This window comes from Haemaphysalis longicornis, unplaced genomic scaffold (assembly GCF_048455015.1).
Source record: "Haemaphysalis longicornis isolate Haplotype H1 unplaced genomic scaffold, Haemaphysalis longicornis Haplotype H1 scaffold_425, whole genome shotgun sequence".
Classification (NCBI taxonomy): Eukaryota; Metazoa; Arthropoda; class Arachnida; order Ixodida; family Ixodidae; genus Haemaphysalis; species Haemaphysalis longicornis.
Genome location: NW_027526369.1, coordinates 41,998 through 64,245, shown reverse-complemented (window position 1 = coordinate 64,245; position 22,248 = coordinate 41,998). Strand labels below are relative to the sequence as shown.

The 22,248-nt window shown below is 49.4% G+C and overlaps 2 protein-coding genes across 2 annotated transcripts in view; both read right to left on the bottom strand.

Annotated features, from left to right (window-relative positions):
- LOC144137621 (uncharacterized) overlaps positions 1 to 22,248 on the bottom strand; it is a gene marked incomplete at its 5' end in the record, with an annotated part of 66,684 nt that overhangs the window by 14,704 nt on the left and 29,732 nt on the right. Inside the window, 6 exons of the mRNA XM_077669564.1 lie at positions 1,213 to 1,336; positions 3,144 to 3,291; positions 4,310 to 4,438; positions 5,898 to 5,975; positions 9,652 to 9,867; positions 11,040 to 13,586. Of these exons, the coding sequence (XP_077525690.1) occupies positions 1,213 to 1,336; positions 3,144 to 3,291; positions 4,310 to 4,438; positions 5,898 to 5,975; positions 9,652 to 9,867; positions 11,040 to 13,586 (3,242 nt within the window). The remainder of the gene's footprint in view (positions 1 to 1,212; positions 1,337 to 3,143; positions 3,292 to 4,309; positions 4,439 to 5,897; positions 5,976 to 9,651; positions 9,868 to 11,039; positions 13,587 to 22,248) is intronic.
- LOC144137616 (uncharacterized) lies at positions 18,260 to 21,784 on the bottom strand. Its single transcript, XM_077669559.1, has one exon. The coding sequence runs from the start codon at positions 21,645 to 21,647 to the stop codon at positions 19,776 to 19,778; it is 1,872 nt and encodes a 623-aa protein (XP_077525685.1). The 5' UTR covers positions 21,648 to 21,784; the 3' UTR covers positions 18,260 to 19,775.

The window sequence follows — 22,248 nt, the reverse complement described above, 5'->3', positions numbered from 1 at the left end:
TGAAAACAAGGGGAGGGGGCTCACGTGTCACGCCAATTACAGCATGGAAAAGGAAAACGCGTTTCGAGCTTATTCGGGATACATTTCGGATTCAGATTCTGGGGCTTAATGCACGAAGCTATTCTTAACTTCACCAGAACATTACTAATAAACTCTGCAGTATAACAGAGCATAAATACTACTGTTCCAGCGTCTCCCAAAAAGGTGCTAAACACTGAAGGACAGCTAAACTGTTAGGCTGACTCTGTTCCAAAAACAGAAGAAAACAACGAAGAAAGGAAGGAACCATAGTGGTCTTGAATTTAATGACTCCAAAAGTTCTGAGCGGGCACACAGAAGTTCACTTTAAAAATGTGAGCAAGAAATTTGTGCGTTAGCTACAGGAAGCGGCGCAAATTTCAGTGTTACCCGACATCACTGACAGGGATTGTTGGTTGCCTGATGTAGACAGTTTCCTGAATTTCTTTACTTACTGACTTACATGAGCCCATTAAATTTGTTCTTTTGGTTAGCTGTTTCAACAACCTCCTTTGTTTGATACCCCTCTGTGAGTACGCAAGCACGTGCAAGAACTCGGACATGCCCAAATGGGACACATACAATGGCTTCACAATGCATGCAATGGCCACACACAGTGCAATAACGGTAACCCGCTGTTAAAAAAAAAAAATTAAAGCTGTTCCACTCAACGTGAAAGCTGTCAGAAGTGCACAGCAGTGATTCGCCATAATGGACTGTTTATCCGCTCACTGCTACCACCCAATGCAATTCAAATTTCCCGCCTTCGCAGTGCTCGCGCACCCCCTGCCTGGAACTGGAGTTCTGTTCTTTTTGTGCTTGCTTTTTCTCCTACACTTGCCGGCGTTGCACTGCCACTTTTTTTTCGCTTACTATTGTTAAAACCAACCCAACGAGCATTCCTAACTAAATGAACCTGGGCGTTGACAGTTAATTACGTATATCTTGCCTCAAATGTACCTGCAGTTTTCTTGGCGCTAAACAGGGGAGATATATGACAAGCGCCAGCAGTTCACGAGTTTCGAACGCTTGTGACTATATAAACCGCTTGGCTTTCGAAGCCTCTGGGTTACACCGCGACAACAGCCGCAACGACTGAACGCCGTGTGGCTCTACTTGGGTCCAGCGAGTGAGCTACCATGACAAGGTGAGCCCCTAGAGCGCTCTGCACTTAAAAAGGACGCCGGAACGTACTGGTGTTCTCGGTGAAGGCACTCGGCGTCCCGTCCGTGTCGCATGCGCTGCGCGTAGTCCTCCTTGAAGCTCGAGATCTCTCGATGAAGCTCCTCTTGATGAGCTCTCTGCATTGCGTTGAGAGCTGAAACAGGGCAGAGGAGGAGGAGGGGGGCACGGGGGATCAGCCACAAGTCGACTTCGGCACAACACAAGAACGCAAGGAACGCAATGAGTGCTGCAGACGCAAATAAACAGGAAGAAAAATAACTGGGCGCGTATCTGCTCACGAACCTTCAAATGTCATCAAAAGGCGATAGCCATCTGCCACCTCTACCATGTAAATGCATCTCTTCTAGCCCCCGTCCAACACTCATGCTCATTCCACGATAACTACGTTGAAGGTTTGCTCAAGTCAATTCAGTTTTAATGTGTTCCACTGTTCGTGCGCCATTTACTGGAACCTTCCGTTACTGTTGGCCATGAGGTCTAGGCTCCGGTGAGCCCTTTTTGTATTGTTTTCAAACATTGTTTCCAACGCATTTTCTGAATTTACTATCGCAAGAAATTGCACCCACATCTATTTTAAATCAGAACAACAGTGCCCCTGTCACTTCTGCATTTGTGTTTTGCTTCAACTAGGCCTAATTTTCTTTTTTTGCCAAACAGCGTTGACAAGTATAAAGCATGCTGCCAGATTACGTAGTTTGGAAACGTTCTGCGTACATAAACTTTTGGGTCAAGAATTCTTTTAACTTTTTTCCAAGGGCTGAATCGAGCGGTGGACCTACAGAGAGATCAAAATTTTTGCGTTAATAAGGAGGACTCGCCCATCAACATTCCTACGGAAGTTACAACTGCACGACCCACGGACTTGAAAACCATCGTGCACACTCACAACAGCCCAGTTTGCTTATTTTAGGGATATGTCACTTTTGAACTGAAATAAAGAAATAAGACTCTTGCTCGCTTGAGAGCCAGCGCCATCTAGTGAAAACCGGATAAACCAAAATGTGTTTCTTGTTTGTTTTTTATATCAGTAAAGAAGTGACGAATTTTTAAAAGAAGCAGACTATGCCATTAGGAACATTCCTATGAATTTGCAAAACCTCCCGTAGTGGTACACGATGTTTTTTAAGCCCGTGGGTCTTGAATTAGAAAGTCCCATAGGAATGTGATCAGGCCCTCTTAACAAACCCGAGAAAGACTACCATCTTTATATTAAAAAAAAGTGGTCGCGTATCTGCTCCTTTCGTTGCAAATGTTGACGAAAGACGATAGTCAACTGGTGCCCCTGCCAAGTGAATGCCTCCCTTCTCTTTCCCGCTCACCTCTCATGATGTTCCTCTCGCGTCTCGTTCCTTCCAAGATAACATGCCAGAGGTATGCTCAAGTCCATTTAAATTTACCCTGTTCCGCTGCTCCAAGTTGGGCACCTTGATGCCAGCACTGCCGTGCGGTGGAGACGCGTGTGAATCGAGACCCTAATACAACGTTTATAGAACCACATTGCCCTACTTTATGTGCGTTCCAAGCGGAACGTGGATCCTATCTAGTGAAACCTTTTGTTGCAGTTGCCGTTTGGTTTCTTAAACGCCGCCAGGAGCGCGGGCAACAGCAGGCGACGGTGTTTTGCTGTTGATGTAGTATTTCATTTGCTATTGCAAAAACCAAGCATGTATGAATTTTTTAAATAAAGGAACACTGCAAATATCACTTATGTATCGATTTTCTGTCTTATATTTGCCTAATCTCTTGTTCTCGTTCACCAATGCTGACAAGTATGAACACTGACACCAACTTTAGACGTTTAGACTTGGCTGTGGGTATATAAGGTTATGGCACAGCTTTTGTTTCACTTTGGCCGGGTGGCTGAATCACAGACAGACACCAAAATTTCTGCGTTTAAGTAGCCCTGGAAAGACTATCATCTTTAAGATACGCGGACTGACCGGCCAGAGTTGCCTTGGTCTCCTCCTGCAGCGCACGGTCCCGCTCAGCGCGTAGCCGGTCCATCTCGGCCTGGTGGCGCTCCTGAAGTTGCGCCACCAGGCGACCATGTGAGGCCTCCAGTGCCGCCAAGCCCTTCTCGCAAAGGTGCTGCAAGGACACAACAGTCACGCGACAACGTGTAAGACACGATCCTTCAGGGCTTTTTCTCGCAAATTCGCAAATGAAAGTGGCGCACTGGGCCACATCAACGGATCATTTCTGAACTTCACGACAAATCCAAAACTGTGTCAGCTTTCTGATGAATTCTGCAAATGAAAGCGGCACATTGAGCCCGTCAGCACGTCACTTCTGTGCATCGTCATGAATTTTGCGATTAAAAATCTGTGGCAGCATGCCAATGTGCATTTTCTCCGTTTTCTTGCGTATTTTCTTGCGACTTTTACGAATCAGATTGTATTGACGGGATCATGACAGCCATAGAGTTTCATACTAGAACATACAGTATAACCCACTTATAGCGAACCCGGTTTTAACGAAATCCTTGCTATAACAAATAGATATTTGTTTCCCGTTACCATTCGTGTACATAGATTTTATGTACAGATATAGCGAAAAACGGATATAACGAACTGATGTCCATTTCCCAATGTGTCTATTATAAGTGGGTACTGGGGCAGGAACATTCTATCGCTACTTAGCATGGCTCACGAACAGGTTTAAAAGTTGTCTGCAACTCAAAAAAAAAAAAAAAAAGTGGGGGAAAGAAAACACAACATTACCGTAAAAGGTAAAACACAACATATCGTAAAACACAACATTATCGTAGAAAAGTCCAAACCCCAAAAATTTGTCACGTATTTTTTTGAAGTTTCATGAAAGATGAACAAAAAAAAGCGTTTCCCCTTTTTTGTTGAGCTTGGCTTCATGAGTGAAAAGAAGCCACGCGGTAGGCAACCCAAGCCAAGTAGGAAAAGAATGCTGCCAGCTGCCTTTGTGGTAAACACGACAGCACGTGATTGCAGTGCTAGATTTCCCTCTAGCGCAGTTTAGTATGAATATCTTCTCTACACTAGGACAGAGCACCGAAGCACAAAGCGACTGGGACGAGGCACAACGGAACATAACGGGGGCAGCCGAGTGCAACACTGGTGGCGCTCCACGCTACCTTGAGCTGCTCCATCTCCGGCCGGCAGCGCAGACGCACTGCCTCTGCATCCACGGCTTCCAGTCCCGTGGACGAGAGCTTCTGCTGGTAGAGCTCGCGGAGGCTGCCGATGCGCTCCTCTTGCTCCTCCTGCATTGGGGATCTCTCTTAGCTTGCTTGCGAGTACACTCACTCGTGCTCGCACTCAAGCTCACGTGCGAATCTGACACCGAGTCAGTGCAGACCGAGATTAAGGGGGGGGACATGGCTCTTCAAACAATTTCTTTTAATTTTTCAGTAAACTCTGTGAAACTCGTCAGTCTTGCTGCTTTTCCCCACTGATTTCAAATATAGCATCATTTTTTGAGTAAGTCAATTAGTTACCAAGTTAATTAGAGATAATTAGCCATTTTTGGAGGAACAATAGACAAAACATTGTTAGTCATGAAACTGTAATCTTTATATTTTCCAATACTTTGAAGCCTGGCGAGTGTAATAAGAGAATCGGTTTCTTTGATGCACCGCTTGGAACTAATTTTACAGCTCATTAAACTTTTGGTGTTTGAAATGGGCATTCAAAATGGGGTCTTGCCACTGGGACCCGCCGCGGTGGCTCAGTGGCTAAGGCGTTGCGCTGCTGAGCCCAAGGTCGCGGGTTCGATTCCCGGCTGCGGCGGCCGCTTTTCTGATGGAGGCGAAAAGCAAAAACGCCCGTGTGTACGAGATTTCGGCGCACGTTAAAGATCCCCAGGTGGTCAAAATTAATCCGGAGCCCTCCACTACGGCGTGCCTCATCGCCTGCGTTGCGTCGGCGCGTTAAACCCCACAATCAATCAATCAATCAATCAATCTTGCCACTGGTGCCACCAAAGTTTAATGAGCTGTAAAATTAGTTCCAAGTGGTGCATCAAGAAACCAATTCTCTTATTACAATCGCCAGGCTTCAAAGTATTGGAAAACATAAAGATTACAGTTTCGTGACTAACAATGTTTTGTCCATTGTTCCTCCAAAAATGACTAACTCTCTCTAATCATCTTGGTAACTAATTGACGGACGCAAAAAATATTGCCACATTTGAAATCAGTGGAAAAAAAGCAGCAAGACTGACAAGTTTCACAGAGTTTACTTAACAATTTAAAAGAAGCTGTTTGATGAGCAGTGTTGTCCCCCCCCCCCCCCCCTTAAAAATGCAAGAACAGTTGATATCGCATTTATCGAAAACCAAGAGGATGGTGAAATAACTCGATGGATTGAGAATTTCAAATGTTAAAATATGGACATGCCGGTGAACTGAAGTTCAATGCACGCACACAACAGCGCTATACCTTTGCATGGGGTTCTCGAAATCATGATTAGACTAATGTTTCAAGTATAACTTGCTATATCTGCGTTCAATATAGTATCCGAGTTTGACTGTACTGTCATGCAGTGAAACCAGACTTTTTTTCGACCAACCCCCATCAGGGGTGGCACGCCTCCACTACTGATGCCAAATCACCGACAGCACTCAACAAATTGCGACTGCGTGGTAAATGTGGCAACGAACCTCGTGGCATCATTGCCTCCCCGCCAAAACTTTTCTAGCTTCAGACAAAAGAAAGCTCTCACCTGAAGCCGCTGCAACTGACTCTTCGCAGCCCGCAACTCCGCTTCGAGCCCCTGCACAGCCCTTTGGTGGTTGGCCTCCTGCGAGAAAAGAAGGGGCGAGACGAAGACGACCACGTTAGTGGGACACCCAGAGACGTGCACTTTTGAGGACGTAGTTATTGCCCAGGTGACAGGGCACAAGTGCTGCAAGTAATTATAGCACAACCGAATTTACGCACCTGGGGGTATTTAGCAGCTCTCAAAGTGGAAATTAATAAGTAATAACGAAACCCTGATGCTAGACACAAATATTGGTGCAGCTTGCACTATTGGTGCATGGCTGGAGAAACAGCAGAGCTGGCGGCCCCCCTCCCTTTGTCAAAGACTCGGCTGTTGCCCCCCACATGAATTTCCGAACTTGCCGCTGAAAGCATGGAGTTTCATACCAGTATATACTACTAGAGGAAAATCTCACGCTGCAATCGTGGGCCATCGTGGGAGCCGCCATTGCAGCTAGTGACGTTCCTCGTCTACTTGGCTTAGCTAGCCATATGCCTGGTTTTTTTGTCTCAAAGCCAAAACCAACAAAAAAAGGGTACAGTAGAATCTCGATGATACGAATCTCGTGGGACCGCGAAAAATATTCGTATCATCCGAAATTCGTATGAACCAACACAGACCAAAAAATTGAGCGCTGAAAAAAGTTTTCGTTTATTTCTTTTCTTACTTTCGCGTGAACAAATCCATGATTTTTTCTGCTTTTTTTAAACCCCCACGTCACAAAGCAGTCCTTTCTGGAGCGCGTAACGCTTCGCCTAGCTTCGCGCTTGTCTCCTCACTCCCGGTGTCCAAGCTCGCTACACGCCGCAACAGTCAAGCGTGAACCGCATGGTGCGTTTTTGCACGTGATTCGCACGCCTCGGCTTTGCGCGCGCTGTATTTTCAAGGCCGCATTGACGATTTCGCGCTCGTGGCATTTCCTACCTCGGTCAGAAAAAGACGCTGACGACTTGCGAAACGCTCGAGACAGCCCACTGGCTCCGCCCGAGATGTTTAGGCTTAGCACTCCGGCAGATATTTTATGGGCGCTTTCATCGCTAGCGGCGCGGATGGTGTTTTATAGTACCGTTTTCGCCAACGTTATCAGCTCCTTTACTGCACAAGACATTTCGTGTCTGCCTTGGGCAGCATTTTAAAGAGCGGCTAGAAGCAGCCGCCACTTCGCGGCCGAAGCCGCCGCCATGTTGCCGCCGCCGGCCGCGGCACGCGCAGCGTGCGAGAGGTTTCGCGGCGCGCATGGGGCGTGCGGGGCGCGTTTTCGCGAGCAGAAAACAACAGCCCGGCCGTTTCTGGAGAAAGAAAAGTGACAAATGTGGAGAGAGAGCCGTCACTTGCTTGTTCGGCAGTCGGGCGCCTCGCCGGCTCATTCGTATCATCCGCCGGGCCGCGCAGGTCCGTTCGTAACAGCCGAAATTTTTTCCATTGCAAACAATGCAATTTTGCCGGGACTTTTCAGAAATTCGTATCATCCCGAAATTTGTATCACCCAGAATCGTATCATCGAGATTCTACTGTAACATTTTTTTTTCTTGTTCATCATGCATTAAGCTTCTAAATAACCTCCGAAATTTTTTTTTTAGGTTCAATTTTATAATAACAAAACAAATTTGAATAATCTTCTACAGTAATATGGCTGCTTTTTCGCAGCCAGAGCCAAATTTTCAGCCGGTTCATGAGCCATGCCAAGGACAAGCGGAACATGCCTGCCTGGCGGGTACACGATGGAACGCTCACTGAAATGCGGCTCCCCTAGACAGTGGCGCCATATTTCCCTCTAGTGTATATTAGTATGAAGCTCTATGGCTAAAAGTTCTCTGTGACTGGCAGGCCCGGATCGTTTTGTCCGGAAACTTTCACATCTTTCCCAACGTGGACCGCGTTAGCAGGCGCTACAACTCGTGACAACCGGCTTGTTCGCCAACTCGGCGTCTGTGCTCGCCACTTCAGGCACGAACGCACGTGAACGGGCGAGGAGAACAGCGTGCCAGAGGTCACACCACAAACACTAGGCAGAGTGTTCTCGAAGGTTGAGCTGGCTGACGCCGGGCACTCCTCACGAGGCACATGCTGAAATGTGCTCTCGTATTTTTTGTTGGTACCGTATTTTCACGCACATAACCCGCACCGAAAATGGAAAAATTTCAGTGGCAAAGTAGGGGTGCGGATAATATGCGGGGTTTTTCCTTTAGTGCAGCTTCACGGCAATGCGCATTACGCCGTGAAGCTCCTACTCAGTAACACTGACCAAGCCTTCCATGGCAACGACTGCGCAAAACATACAAGGACAAGGAAGAAAAAACAAGGACGAGTGCACTCTAACAACTGAATTTTATTAGTGAAGTGTGACTCTCGCCTTGCGGTCAGCGTATTCTACTAGCTAAATATGTATACGCTTTTTTCTGTCTACCCGGTATGTGATGTGTTGCTTGAGCAGTAGCTTTGGTGCACCCTTTCCTGTATCAAATGTGTGGGCAATAGGTGAGGATTTATTTTTTTCTTTTCCAGCGGGCTGAAAGTGGGGTGTGGATTATATGCAAAGGCGCATTACTATACGCATGAAAATACTTTTTTTTTTTTTTTGGTAACGGTACAAGGCACAACTAAAAGCATAAACAGCTCTGCTGTTAAATCTGTCCAGCTGTGTGATGCAATCGCTGGAAAACCGATTTTCACTGCATACCAAGCTTAAAGGTCAGTAAACCGATGACATCAAGGCAACGAAAGTCTTTTACCCAACTTCTATCATAACCTTCCAGCCGATGCAACAGCACAAGTGAAGAAGACCAGGTGCTGTCCCATTGCCATAGCAGTTGCCTGCCCAGCTTCTACAAGGTGGCACCAAATGAATGGCAGAGCCAAGACAGACCGCACCAAGCCACAAGTGCACAAAATTGGAGTGAGCGAGCAAGTGAGAGAGAGAGAGAGAGAAAGAGAGAGAGATTATTTCAGGCCTCAGCCGACGTAAGGAGCAATGCAATGCAGTGCTAATCTGCCAGTAATCTGTGGCAATGTATTTATTGAAGGTATAGCTGCCCTGTACGTTGTTTGGCCATTTGCAGCCGACTCACAATAATATGAAGGCGCTTAATTGGAATTTTTGGTTAATTAGAAGTGATGTGCTGGTCCCGGCAATCCCGGCCGGTCCCCGGTCCCGGCAATGCGGAATTGGCTTTGTAATTAAAACCTAAAACCCATTAGGTTGGTTAAGTGAAGTTAGCTCGAATAACAAAAATTGAGGTGCCTGTCATTTCTCGATAAAATTCTACATTTTCCACCACAAAGAACAGCGCTGTGTTCTGTACTGATGTCGGCGCAACGCAAGCGAGGAGTTGATAAAGCGGCAGACCAGTTGACACTCGTGCTACGGAACGCATCCCTCCCTTTTGAGACGCTCAACCGTCTTCTTTAGTGTGGTGGTGTATGCTTCAGGCTTCGATTTTAGCGATAGGCACCAACTGTGTTGTATGCTTGACCTGGTAATGAAAGTCAACATTCTGAACGGAATCAAGAAGGAAGACGTGCTGCGGGCTAGTAACAATGCTGTTATTGCACTTTCTGTCTAACTGGAAGTTTGGTTAATTCCAAGTGTTCAGCAGTCCTCGTGGACTTCGCATCAACGGGAGTCAACTGACTAATGCTAGCGCTTTCCCGAATCCTGAAAGCATTGACAGCCTTCACAGGACGACCGAAAGTGGCGAGAGAAGAAGACACGCACCTGTTCGCGCATCCTCCCCTGCAGTTCTTCCTGAGCCGAGGCCTCGCAGTGGGCCATCTCGCGGGCGTGCTCCTTTCCGAGGCGCCGGAGCTGCTCCTGTTGCGCGGGGCAGCGCTCGCACAGGCTGCCCTCCCGGGCCGCCCGCTCCAGCTCCGACGACCGCTGCGCCAGCACCCGCACTTGCTCCCGCAGGCCCCGGCAGGTGGCACAGCCCGTCTGAGGCAGTGGAAGAAGGAAGAAAAAATATTAAAGCCATTCCACTCAACGTGAAAGCTGCCGGAAGTGCAGAGAAAGTGATTCGCCATAATGGGCTGTGGCACCGTTATCTGCTCACTGCTACCACCCAACGCAATTCAAATTTCCCGCCTTCGCAGTGCTCGCGCGCGCCCCCTGCCTGAAACTGAGCCAGCGGGAGTTCTGTCCTTTTTGTGCTTGCTTTTCCTCCCACACGTACTGGTGTTGCACTGCCACTTTTTTTTGCTTAGTAAAAAACAACCCAACCAGCGTTCCTAACTAAATGTACGCGGGCACTGCCAGTTAACTGCGTATATTTTGTCTCAAATGCACCTACAGTTTTCTTTGGGCTATACAATCGGGAGATGTAGGACAAGTGCCAGTCATTCGCAAGTTTTGAACGCTTATGACTATATAAGCCACTTGGCTTTCAAAGCCTCTGGGCTACGCCGCGACGACGAAACGCCGTGTGGCTCTACTTGGGTTCAGTGAGCGAGCTACGACGACAAGGCAAGCCCCTAAAGCGCTCTCCACTTAAAGGCCAACTGCACTCAAAATTTCAACCTCTTGAAAACCCTATTTCCGTATAGCCTGCTTAAAAAGAAAGCAACACGCAAAACACAGCAGCTGAAATACGCGCGTGGACGCCTCCAGCGGCCAGCAAAAATCGGTGATTTCAAAACCGAAACCAAGGAGAGCCCGGCCATTGCAGTGACATTGCAGTCGTCCAGCGAGCGGCCGGACGGTCACCAGCTCGGGAGAAAGCCTGCGCGCAAGCTCTATGTGCGCACGGGGCAGCAGAGCTTGACCGGTTCTCCAGCTGCGTGGCTGGCCAGAGGAAGAAGCCCCCGTCGGCAGGAACGTCACAGGCGCGTCATGACTGTTTACGCGATCTGCCGGCAGGTGCAGCGTGGCCTGTGGCGGAGCTTTTTTAAACGCTTTTGGCCGATTAACGAGGTGTTTCACAGGGCTACCACTTGTGTCCTAGCTGATTTGGGGGTACTTACTACACATTAAAAATAAATTTGGTTGAGATAAAATTTGAGTGCAGTTGGCCTTCAAAAGGAACACAGACACAATGTAACCACAACCTGGTCTGCGTCTCCCTTTTCAGTTATGAACAAAGTTGACGCAGCAAAGGCCATCGTTCGTACCTTGAGCAGGCGTTCGCAGTCCCGCTGCGTGGCATCCAAACGGTCTTGCAAAGCCAGCACTCGCTGCCGGTGGCCTTCCCGCTCTTCCCGCAGCCTCAGGTTAAGCCGCTCCAGCGCGCCGGTCACGTCCGCCGTCGAGTTGACGCAAGCCCCCGCAAACTGGTCGTTCTCGCACGGGTCTTCCGCGAGGCAGTGCATCAGCCAGGACTGCAGAAACTGCGGCGCACTCTCCACCGCCGCCGCGGCCCTGAAGAAAATCTCCTGTTGCGTCTTCTCATCTCCTGCATCCGCGGAGCCCAGCTCATCTTGCCGCAACGCCCTGACACAGTCCTTGACCAGTTCTTCGATGTGCAAGACGTAAGTGCGCAGAACGGCCGAGACACAGTTCGCGGTAGCGAGGTCGCGGACCACGGGAACCAACTCCCGACCGAGGACGTCGCGCGGCAGGTTAGCCGAGCAGTAACTTTCAAGCTCAGACAGACACGAAGTCCGCAGCTCTGAGCGAACCCGTAGAAACTCCGCCCTCATGGCGTTCTCGAGCTGTTTTAATAAAGACGCAGTTTCCATCGAGGTCGCCGGTGAGGTCGCCTCCGAGGTCGAACAGAGGGTGTGCCAGAGGCTGTCGCTGATGTGGGTGCGAACAACCGACAGTGCCTCCATGACGGCCCCCAGGACGGCTTCTTGTTCGGCGACATTCTGCACGGCGTCCGGCTCGAGGTCAGAGGTCGGGTGGACGTCCAGACACTCGGACAGCCTCTTGAGAACCAAAGTGTGCCGACTCTTGCTGAAGCGCTCCACTGCACCGTTCAACGACTTGAGGCGTGACGAGAAGTCCGCCAGTTCCGCCGCGAGAGCTTCCGCGTCCCGCGAGTCTTCCTGCTCCGCGAAGCAGCACTGCGCTCCGGCGCTGTCCCCCAGCGGATCCCACAACTTGTAGTTTTCGGCGCCCACCAACCGGAGGTCGTCGTGCGAGCAGGCCACGTGATCGAGCCTCTCCTCAAACGCGAACAGCACGAGCGACGTCTCCCTGAGATGCGTGGCCACATTCGCCGAGAAGCGGGCGTCGAATCCAGCCGTGGCCGTCAACTTTAACCCGATGTCTCTCAACAGAGCCAGGTTTCTCGCCAGGCGACCTTTTTGGTTCGGCAGCAAACTCGAATCTCTAGTTCCGACGCGTTCAAAAAGGTCTCTCGGAAAAGCGCCCATCACGCCCGCCTCGCGAAGCGACGCCAGTGCCTCGTACAGCCACCCCAGGAGAGCGTCAAGCCGCGAGTCAAGAGACTCCACGCACTCCTTGTAACTTGCCGGCAGTGCTTCACCACCATGTTCCGGTAAGCGAAGGTCTGTCACACTCGTTGCGAGAGACAGACTGCTCCATCCATCAACGACCCCGTTTCCGTCCGGAGCTTCCGTCTGAAGGCAGATCCGAGGACGCGACAATGGCTCCGTCGGCTGTTCCAAAGCCGACTGCAACCTCTGGTCCATGAGCTGAACACGGAGCAACAGGTTTTGCTGGTCGCCGGAGAGGCTGTCCAACGACGACCTCCGACCCGTTGGAGTCCCCGGCGTGGCGACGTCGTCCGGCGCGGACGCGTCCGACGCCGCTTCATTGACGGGTCCTTGAAAGGCCTCCTCCAGAAGCGCAAGTTTGTGCTCCAAGTGAGCGAGCTTGACTTCAAGCTCCTTCGACGGATTCGCTGCCGCAGCGGCCGCCGCAGCTGCCGCTTCTTTCCCCTTCAGCGAGAGCCGCCGCTTCTCCTGCTTCGAGTCAGCTCGTGCCAGCCTTTGCCTCAACTGGCGCTGAGCCTTCTCAGAGAGTGCAAGCTTGGCAGTGAGGTCGTCGATTCGTGCAGTCATTAGCGCGAGCTGTGAGGCATGCATCTCCTCCGCGTTCTTCGAGTCTCGCTTGAGAGCGTGGCAGCGGAGTTCGAGGTCATCGAACGCGTCCTGCGACCTTTTCAACTCGCGTCGGAGCACCCATGCCTCCTCCGCGGCTCGACTCAGCTTCCCTTCCGTCTCGAGTGCTGTGGAACACCGCAGGGCTCGCGTTGTTGCCCCCACTCGCCGGCTGTTCTCGCGGATCAGCGACTCGAGTTCGCCGCAAATGAGCCGCAAACCATCCGCGCTCGACGCGATCCCTTCCTCCGCAGTCTTCCGCAGCCGCTCTTTAAGTCCGCACAGTTTCTCGACGCTGGACGATAGAAACGCCTCGAGCGCTTCCAAGGAGCGCTGAAGGACTTCGTCGTGAGGCAGGCCTCTTAGGAAGGTCAACGATCCGTGCGGGGCACTCCGCAGTTGCCCGAGCTCACGATCGCGTGCCCTGAGTTGGTCTTCGAGCTCGGAGCAACGAGACTCCAACTTCTTTGTCCGCACCTCACGCAGTGAGGATGACCGGCGAGATGTTCGCGACACGGGGGGTCTTCGCGCTGATGCTGGGATGGTGTCTGTTATGACGGTGCTTGGGGAAGTGGCTGTTGGAGTCTCTGCTTTTGATGGGGTAGCGGACCGACTGGTTTCCTGAGGCTTCGAGTCCACAACATCCATGCCCTGGTAGAAAAACAACAACAACAAAAAAGACGGTCATTTATGTTTGAAGCTGACACTACTTTGGAAGTTAAAAGATTACAATTTATGCATGCTGCACGAGCGTGGAATCAATGCGCCAATAGTACAGTCAAACCTCGTCATAACAAAGTAGTGCCGAGACAGCAAATTAGTTCGTTATATCCGATATTCGTTATAACAGTAGAGGTAAAAATCGGCTCTAACAAATCGAAAACCTGGCTCGCAAAAAAATACTTGTAACAAAAATGTATTTTTCAGGCCTCGAATCCACTATAAACAAGGCTATAAACCTTTCTCCTTGTTGCACTTCAGCCTCAATGAACAGGAACATGAGTACGCGAAATTACAGCAGAACGAAGTTCACTTGACAAAACAGGGCTGCGTCTGTATTTATTTGATGAAGGATGTGATCTTCGTCTGGTGGCTACTCACAGCACTGAGCAGGATAAAGCTTTCTACAGTACCACAAACAAAAGGGCCTTTACACTTCTGCAAATTCAAACTTAAAAGGGCCTTTACACTTCTGCAAATTCAAACTTTTTTTTTCTCAAGTAGCTTCTCAGACTCCAGGTCAAATACTTCTTTCTTATATCCGATATCGCACATGGCTCTCACGGTTTCAGTTTCATTATAAAAGAATAAGTGTCACTGAAATGAAGTGTGACCAACCAAAGTTTGCATTTAGTTCGCTATAGTCGATAATTTGCTATATCAGTGTTCGCTATAATGAGGTTCAACCGAATACAGTTTCCTCACATGTTTAGCAGAACTACCAATCTTTTCTTTCTCTCCAAGATCCCCGCTGCAGAAGGAGAGGCTTCACATAATGAAACTCTCTCTGAGCTTCCACTTTAGGTCACTCACGTACATTATTTATCTCAAAAGCATTCATCTCACCAGAACACAAGGTTCTCCACATCGCTGCACTCATCTAGATTCGTTCCATAACCTGTGTGGTTCAGCTACTGCCTTCGCTGCACATTTGATGTTCTTCCAAACAACGCTTTGTTCGCTTAGTCCCCGCCTCGACGTCCCAGCAAAATTTCGATCCCTTAGACCATGCGTCTCGCCCCCCTACCATACAAAAAGAAATGGAATCAGCCATCTGACACAGCGCCCGCTCCCTACTCCCCTCTACCTTAGAAGCAGAAAAGAAACAAACAGGCACTCTTTAGTTTGTGTGTTTAGGTTGCAGTTATTTGATAACCATAACTGCTGCACCTTGGAAGATAGTAACCTCCACCCCCCCCGTGCGTGTGCAATACAGTGTTGCGATTATAACGTTGTGCAGATAAGCAACCGCACTTTCCCTTTTTGAACATCAAACGTTTCCACTACCTGCACATTGTGCTGATAGCAACCGCTTCAGCATCATGAGCCTAAGGTGGGGTGAAAAAAAATACGGCTCGCGTTCTTATCACGTTGCCCCTGGAGAAGCATAAGTCCAGCTTTTTCCATCCCTGCATCGATTCTTCTAAATGCAACCCCAGCCGTGCTCCGTAAAAAACACAGACACAAAGGAAGTTAAAGCTGCGCTCGCAAACCGTAAGACTGCGCAGCAGCAACTGAAGTGGAAAAAACAGACGAAATAAAGAGTGTGCGCCTGTTTTTAAGTGGTGTTCATTTGAGTGATGACAAAAACCAACAATGATTGAAAGACAGGCTGCGATATGGTTGGATTCACACATGTTTTGTTTACAGCACGGTACCGATTAGTGTGGACTCTCGCACCTACCGTAACATACATTATAAGCGTTCTATGCTTGAAACATATGTTACAAGTGATAAGCTAGTGAGCTAGTGACTATAAGCTAGTGACTAGATCAACTGCGCTTCAGCATGCCGCCATGTGCCGAGTACAAACACTCCACCTGTCATTGAATGGCTCGCCAACAGGGTCAAAATTTGCTGGCAGCTGCAAAAGACTCAATGTTATTGTAAAATATTGTTTAAGGGGACACGCGGGTCGAAAAAACGCGATTTTTTCGAAATATACCGATTTTTTGTTTTCCCTTGCATTAGCATCTTTGACTATCCTTCTTTCATGGGTAAAAAAATGAAAACGAAATACGAACGAGAACTTAGTGTAAAATGTGTCTGAATGACTCGCGGTGACCCAAGAAATCGCGCAATCAAGCCAAATTTCGGCCAGGTTTGAGAATTTATTCCGCACGGCAGCGTGGCTCGCCGCCATTTTGGTCACTTGAGAGAGGTAGATCAAGCCTTCTTCTCTCGATTGAGCCGCTCGCCAGCTTCGTATCTCCGCGTAAAAAAAATAAAAAAAATGTTTCTTCCCGCTTGTTTTGCGAGCTCCCACTGGGCATTTAAATCACGTGACGCGAAAGCGGGACCGCCATTGGCTCTTGCCGCTTGTGAGCCGCCATCGCCCGCATCGTTCCGTTCGCTACTTCGCGCTATCTTTTCTATTTCCTTATCGTGTGTTTTTAATCGTGAACGGTGAGGAGAAGCGTGACTTTTGTCGCCGGAAGCAGCGTACTTCATGCCGGTACAAAGGAAAGCGCAAGCGGCGCAGCATTGTGACGACCACGGCCAATGCCGGCACGACCGGCACCGTGAGGCCTAACGGCGCCGGGCCTTCAAGCGTTGCAAGCGCGGCTCTACCAGGCGGGGCTGATTTTATCAGCGAAGATATCAACTTTATAAGCGCATCGGAGAAGAAGTCGGCAGCCTTCCAAGGTGAGGAGACAGCCAGCCACGGGAGCGGTGCAGTTATCTGTGGAGTCGGCGCTCTGACTGACCTTGAGTGCCGCCGTGTGCGCGACGTGCGGAAAGTGCGAACTCGTCGTAGTCGAGGTTGCGAACAAGTGGAAGGGCCTCGCATCGGTACTGGAACTGAAGTGCAAAAACGAGAAGTGCCCTGCGGGAGTGGCTTCGGGAGTGATTTCTTCTGTTTACTCGTCGCAGCGCGCTGCCGCCGTCGGTCGCGGAGGCCGCAAACCGGAACTCTGCAGTTCCGGTTTGCGGCTTCCCCGTGATAGTTTCGCCGTCAATGTGAAAGCGGTACTCGCTGCACGCGCGGTTGGCATCGGACACGATCAGCTATGCAGGTTTTGTGCCATTCTTGGTCTACCAAAACCACAGCATCAAAAGACGTTCTACAACACTGCCAAGAAAGTTCATGTTGCGGCCACAAAAGGCGTCTCTGACAACCTTGCTGAAGCAAGGCAAGTAACTGCGTTGCAAGCTGGTCAGACTGACCTCAGTGTGATTTTTGATGGTACTTGGCAGAAGCAAAGACACGAGACACAACAGCACTGCCATTTCTCTTGACACTGGTCTCTGCCTGGATTTTGAGGTGCTGTCAAACTACTTGTACTTGTAGCCGCCACCAAAAGCTTGATGAGCAAGAGGAGGAAGTGTGGCAAGCCTTTCATGCCTCTTGTGTGTGAAAAAAATGTTGACTGCTCATCCCATGCCATGGAGACGGAAGCAGCACTGCGCATCTGGCACAGGACGCTATCGTACAACCTGCAGTTCACTGTAGTGGAGACTGCCACTGCCCTCACAGGGTTGTGGTTCAACAGAGGCCACACTAGCTTTGAGCAAGTTCTCCAAGAACTGGGAATCTTCCCTTCAGAAGAACTGGTCAGACTAAGCAATGCAAGTGACCAGCGGAGGGTCAGGCAGATGTGTGCAAAGCTGACTGCTAAGGCTAGCCCCCATTGCCGCAGCCTGGTGAAACGGTCCCACACCAAGGACTACCCCAGCAAAAACCGTGAGGGTGCAACTTATGCAGCAGGAGCATTCTAGTTTTAGTACCTCAATGTGGACATTTCAGACTGTATCCCCACCAAATTTCATGTTGTTCGAGCAAGAATTTCTGAATCTGCCAAAGAAATAAACTTTCAATTGCGTTTTTCTCAGCTTGTTGTTTTTGTCCGTTTTCTGAGTTTGTGCACACTTATTTTCCCAGTTAAAGTTGTCGTATCAGGATGAAATTTTGCACAAATGTTCATTATAACACGTAGAGTGCACAAATCTTGTTCATAATGCAATTTGTGTCCTTAGATATTTCTGGCGGTCATAAAACAAAAATATACAGAACAAAAAAAGGCACACTACCAGTCATTTTTTTTTCGTGGTGAGGAAAATGATGATGAGGCTTTTTTAGGTAGATTTGTGCACTCTGCAGTTCATAAGGAACCACCTAGGCTATTTTAAAAGTTTCAGAAAAAATTTTTACTATAAAAAAAAGTGTGCACAAAAAAGCCATTTTTCTGAAAGTCATGCTGCGTAACATTTTATCCGGAGCAGCTATTCAAAATCTGATTACATATATGACCAGAGGAGCTCAATCTCTATAAGCTGTGAAAATTTCAGCCTCCTAACTTCATTAATAAAAAAAAAGTTGTTTGGAGGAGCACGTCCCCTTAAAGGGGCACTGACACAAAATTTTGAAGGCGAGATAACTTCGGAGATAGATTGGTGGGAACACATATACATCATCTGCAAAATATCAGCGGTGAATACAGCCTAGAACATATTTAAAATCAATTTTGAAGTCTGCGAAACGCAACCGAGCGGCCAGCAGAGGACCACGCGCAAGTGTAAATAAACAACATCCAAACACGTCACGAGTTTGTGTTTGCCGCTTCCGCACTGCCGGCTCGCCGCTCCAATCGGAGGGCCGGAGGGCGGAGCTTCTGCTCTCGAGAACGAACGACCCGATCGTTGGCGGCGGAGGCGCCGTGATTTCGTCAGCTCATCGGGCAGCTGGCCGCGACCAAAGTTCTACAGCGATTCCAGGCACTCTGTTTCTATTACTGTTTATTACCATTGGATGCGGAAACGCGCCGGAGGCACGAAAAGCCCACTGAGCTAGCCGCACGGTCGCTGTGCAGGCGGCGGCCACGGCCGCGAAGTGGCCCACGCCGGCGCAGGTAGCTCGAGTGATAGCTTGTTACCGCTGCACGAAATTGTCCCCAAGTCCCGACCATGGTGGCTTACATGAGAAAGGAGCTAATGATGCCATGGCGGGTTGCATTAAAAATTGTCATCTGCACCGCTTACGAGAGCGGCACTCGAATATCCGCCGCAGTGCTAAGCCGAACACATCTGTAGGCGGACCTGTAGGCAGACCGGCCGGCTGCTCCCAGCGCGCGTCTTGCCACCCACCGTCTCGAGCGGCGCGCGTCGTTCGTTAGCCGCGGTAGCATTTGCACTCGCAGCGCCTGCGTCACATCCACGGTCGCTTTTTAATTAGGCGCCTCACGAGATCAGTACGGGGGGGCATTCGCAGAAACTGCCGTCGATGCGGATTCGACAGTGCTACGGCGGCTCTGCTCTGTAACTGTGATATCCCTCCGACGGTCACGTGGTCGCTTTGTTCACACAAAATCCACAAAATCCATCGTTTCGCGGCACTCGCTGAAACCGAAACTGCGACTGGCCGCATTGAAAATGCCTCTAATTAAACAACCGTCGCACGCTGAAGCAAATGAGGTTTCTACGGGTTATAAGTAGGTCACTAGCTACTTATCGCAACAAAAAAAACACGATGCAAAATTTTTGTGTCAGTGCCCCTTTAAGGGGACGTGCTCCTCCAAACAACTTTTTTTTTAATAATGAAGTTAGGAGGCTGAAATTTTCACAGCTTGTAGAGATTGAGCTCCTCTGGTCATATATGCAATCAGATTTTGAATAGCTGCTCCGGATAAAATGTTACGCAGCATGACTTGCAGAAAAATGGCTTTTTTGTGCACACTTTTTTTTATAGTAAAAATTTTTTCTGAAACTTTTAAAATAGCCTAGGTGGTTCCTTATGAACTGCAGAGTGCACAAATCTACCTGAAAAAGCCTCATCATCATTTTCCTCACCACGAAAAAAAAAAAGACTGGTAGTGTGCCTTTTTTTGTTCTGTATATTTTTTGTTTTATGACCGTCAGAAATATCTAAGGACACAAATTGCATAATGAACAAGATTTGTGCACTCTACATGTTATAATGAACATCTGTGCAAAATTTCATCCTGATACGACAACTTTAAGTGGTAAAATAAGTGTGCACAAACTCAGAAAATGGACAAAAACAACAAACTGAGAAAAACGCAATTGAAAGTTTATTTCTTTGGCAGATTCAAAAATTCTTGCTCAAACAACATGAAACTTGGTGGGGATATAGTCTGAAATGTCCACACTGAGGTGCTAAAACTAGAACGCTCCTGCTGCATAAGTTTCACCCTCACGGTTCTTGCGGGCGGAGTCCTCGGTACGGGCCCGGTTCTCCAGGCTGCGGCGATGGGACCTAGCCTCGGCAGTGAGCTTAGCAGACATCTGCCTGATCCTTTGCTGGTCACTTGCACTGCCTAGTCTGACCAGTTCTTCTGAAGGGAAGATTCCCAGTTCTTGGAGAACTTGCTCAAAGCTAGTGTGGCCCCTGTTGAACCACAACACTGCGAGAGCGGTGGCCGTCTCCACTACAGTCCGGGAGGCAAAGCGGGTCTTTGGGCACAGCATCCAAATCTTGCTGTTGAGGGACTCGGCAGCATTCTGCATTTTTCCTTGCAGACAGCGGGTAAGCAGCTGGGCATCTGTCAAGCGCTTGTAGATGGGCAGCAGCGCCTTTCCTTGAGCTCTGGTTAGGAGTGGAGTGTGGTCTGGAGCTGGTTCTCCCAAGGCTTCAGCTCTCTTGTGCTTGCACCACGACTCATCCCCGCTGGGGCAAAACTTGTGCACATTTGCTTCATTGCTTGAGCAAGAATGGAAAAACGATGCCCAGATGGCGCAGTACATACCACGTAAACTACCCCTGTTGCTGGTTATTGCTATCTGGTAGTAGTGCTGCAGCTTCTCAATGACCTTGTCACCCAGCTTCTCTCCACGTGGCAATGGAGTCTTCAGCTTCCTCATCGCTGTACCAAGACGTTTGGCAACATGGTTTGTGCAGTCCTCCTTTGTCACTGCCTTTGGCCCGTAAACTCCTGCTTGACACACTGCCGTGTAGGCGCTGCTGTCTCCATCACTCAGGAATGTCGTGAACTGCAGGCTGTACGATAGCGTCCTGTGCCAGATGCGCAGTGCTGCTTCTGTCTCCATGGCATGGGATGAGCAGTTCACATTTTTTTCACACACCGGGGAATGAAAAGCTTGCCACACTTCCTCCTCTTGCTCATCAAGCTTTTGGTGGCGGCTGCAGCTTTGACAGTAGTTGGACAGCACCTCGAAATCCAGGCAGAGACCAGTGTCTAGAGAAATGGCAGTGCCAACACCATTGTGGCTCTTGTGTCCTCGCTTCTGCCAAGTACCATCAAACATCACACCGATGTCAGTCTGACCAGTTTGCGACGCAGTTACTTGTCTTGCTTCAGCAAGGTTGTCAGAGACGACTTTTGTGGCCGCGGCATGAACTTTCTTGGCAATGTTGTGGAACGTCTTTTGGTGCAGGGGTTTCGGTAGACCAAGAATGGCACAAAACCTGTGCAGCTGATCGTGTCCGATGCCAACCGCGCGTGCAGCGAGTACCGCTTTCACATTGATGGCGAAACTATCACGGGGACTTCCCCTGCTGAGTTCCGGGTCGCGGCCTCCGCGACCGGTGGCGGCAGCGCGCTGCGATGAGTAAACAGAAGAAATCACTCCCGCAGGGCACTTCTCGTTTTTGCACTTGAGTTCCAGTACCGATGCGAGGCCCTTCCGCCTGTTCGCAACCTCAACCACGACGAGTTCGCACTTCCCACACGTCGCGCACACCGCGCCGCTCACAAGGTCAGTCAGAGCGCCGACTTCACAGATGACTGCGCTTGCACCGCTGCCGTTGCTGGCTGTCTCCTCACCTTGGAAGGTTGATAACTTCTTCTCCGATGCGCTTACAAAGCCGATAGCGTCGCTGATAAAATCAGCCCCGCCTGGTTGAGCCGCGTTTGCCACGCTTGAAGGCCCGTCGCCGTTAGGCCTCGCCGTGCCGGCCGTGCCGGCGTTGGCCGTGGTCGTCGCAATGCTGCGCCGCTTGCGCTTCTTTCCCTTGTACAGGCGTGAAGTCCGGAACTTCCGGCGACGAAAGTCACGCTTGTCCTCGCCGTTCATGACAGAAAAGTCACGATAAGGAGATAGAAAAAGTAGCTCTAGGCTCAAGCGAAGTGCGAAGCGTTGAAAGCAGAACGATGCACACGGCGACAGCCAATGGCGGTCGCGATTTCGCGTCACGTGATTTAAATACCCAGTAGGAGCTCGTAAAACAAGCGGGAAGAAATATTTTTTTTTAATTTTTTACGTGAAGATACGAAACTGGCGAGCGGCTCGATCGAGAGAAGAAGGCTTGATCTACGTCTCTCAAGTGACCGAAATGGCGGCGAGCCACGCTGCCGTGCGGAATAAATTCTCAAACATGGCCGAAATTTGGCTTGATTGCGCGATTTCCTGGGTCACTGCGAGTCGTTTAGACACATTTTTCACTAAGTTCTCGTTCGTATTTCGTTTTCATTTTTTTACCCATGAAAGAAGGATAGTCAAAGATGATAATGCAAGGGAAAACAAAAAATTGACATATTTCGAAAAAATTGCGTTTTTTCGACCCGCGTGTCCCCTTAAAGTTGTTTTATCAATAAAAAAGTGGAGCTGCAAAGATTTATTTGTCAGGAATTACTTGGGGCCTTCATGAAAGAAGAACAAAAAAATGTTACCATTT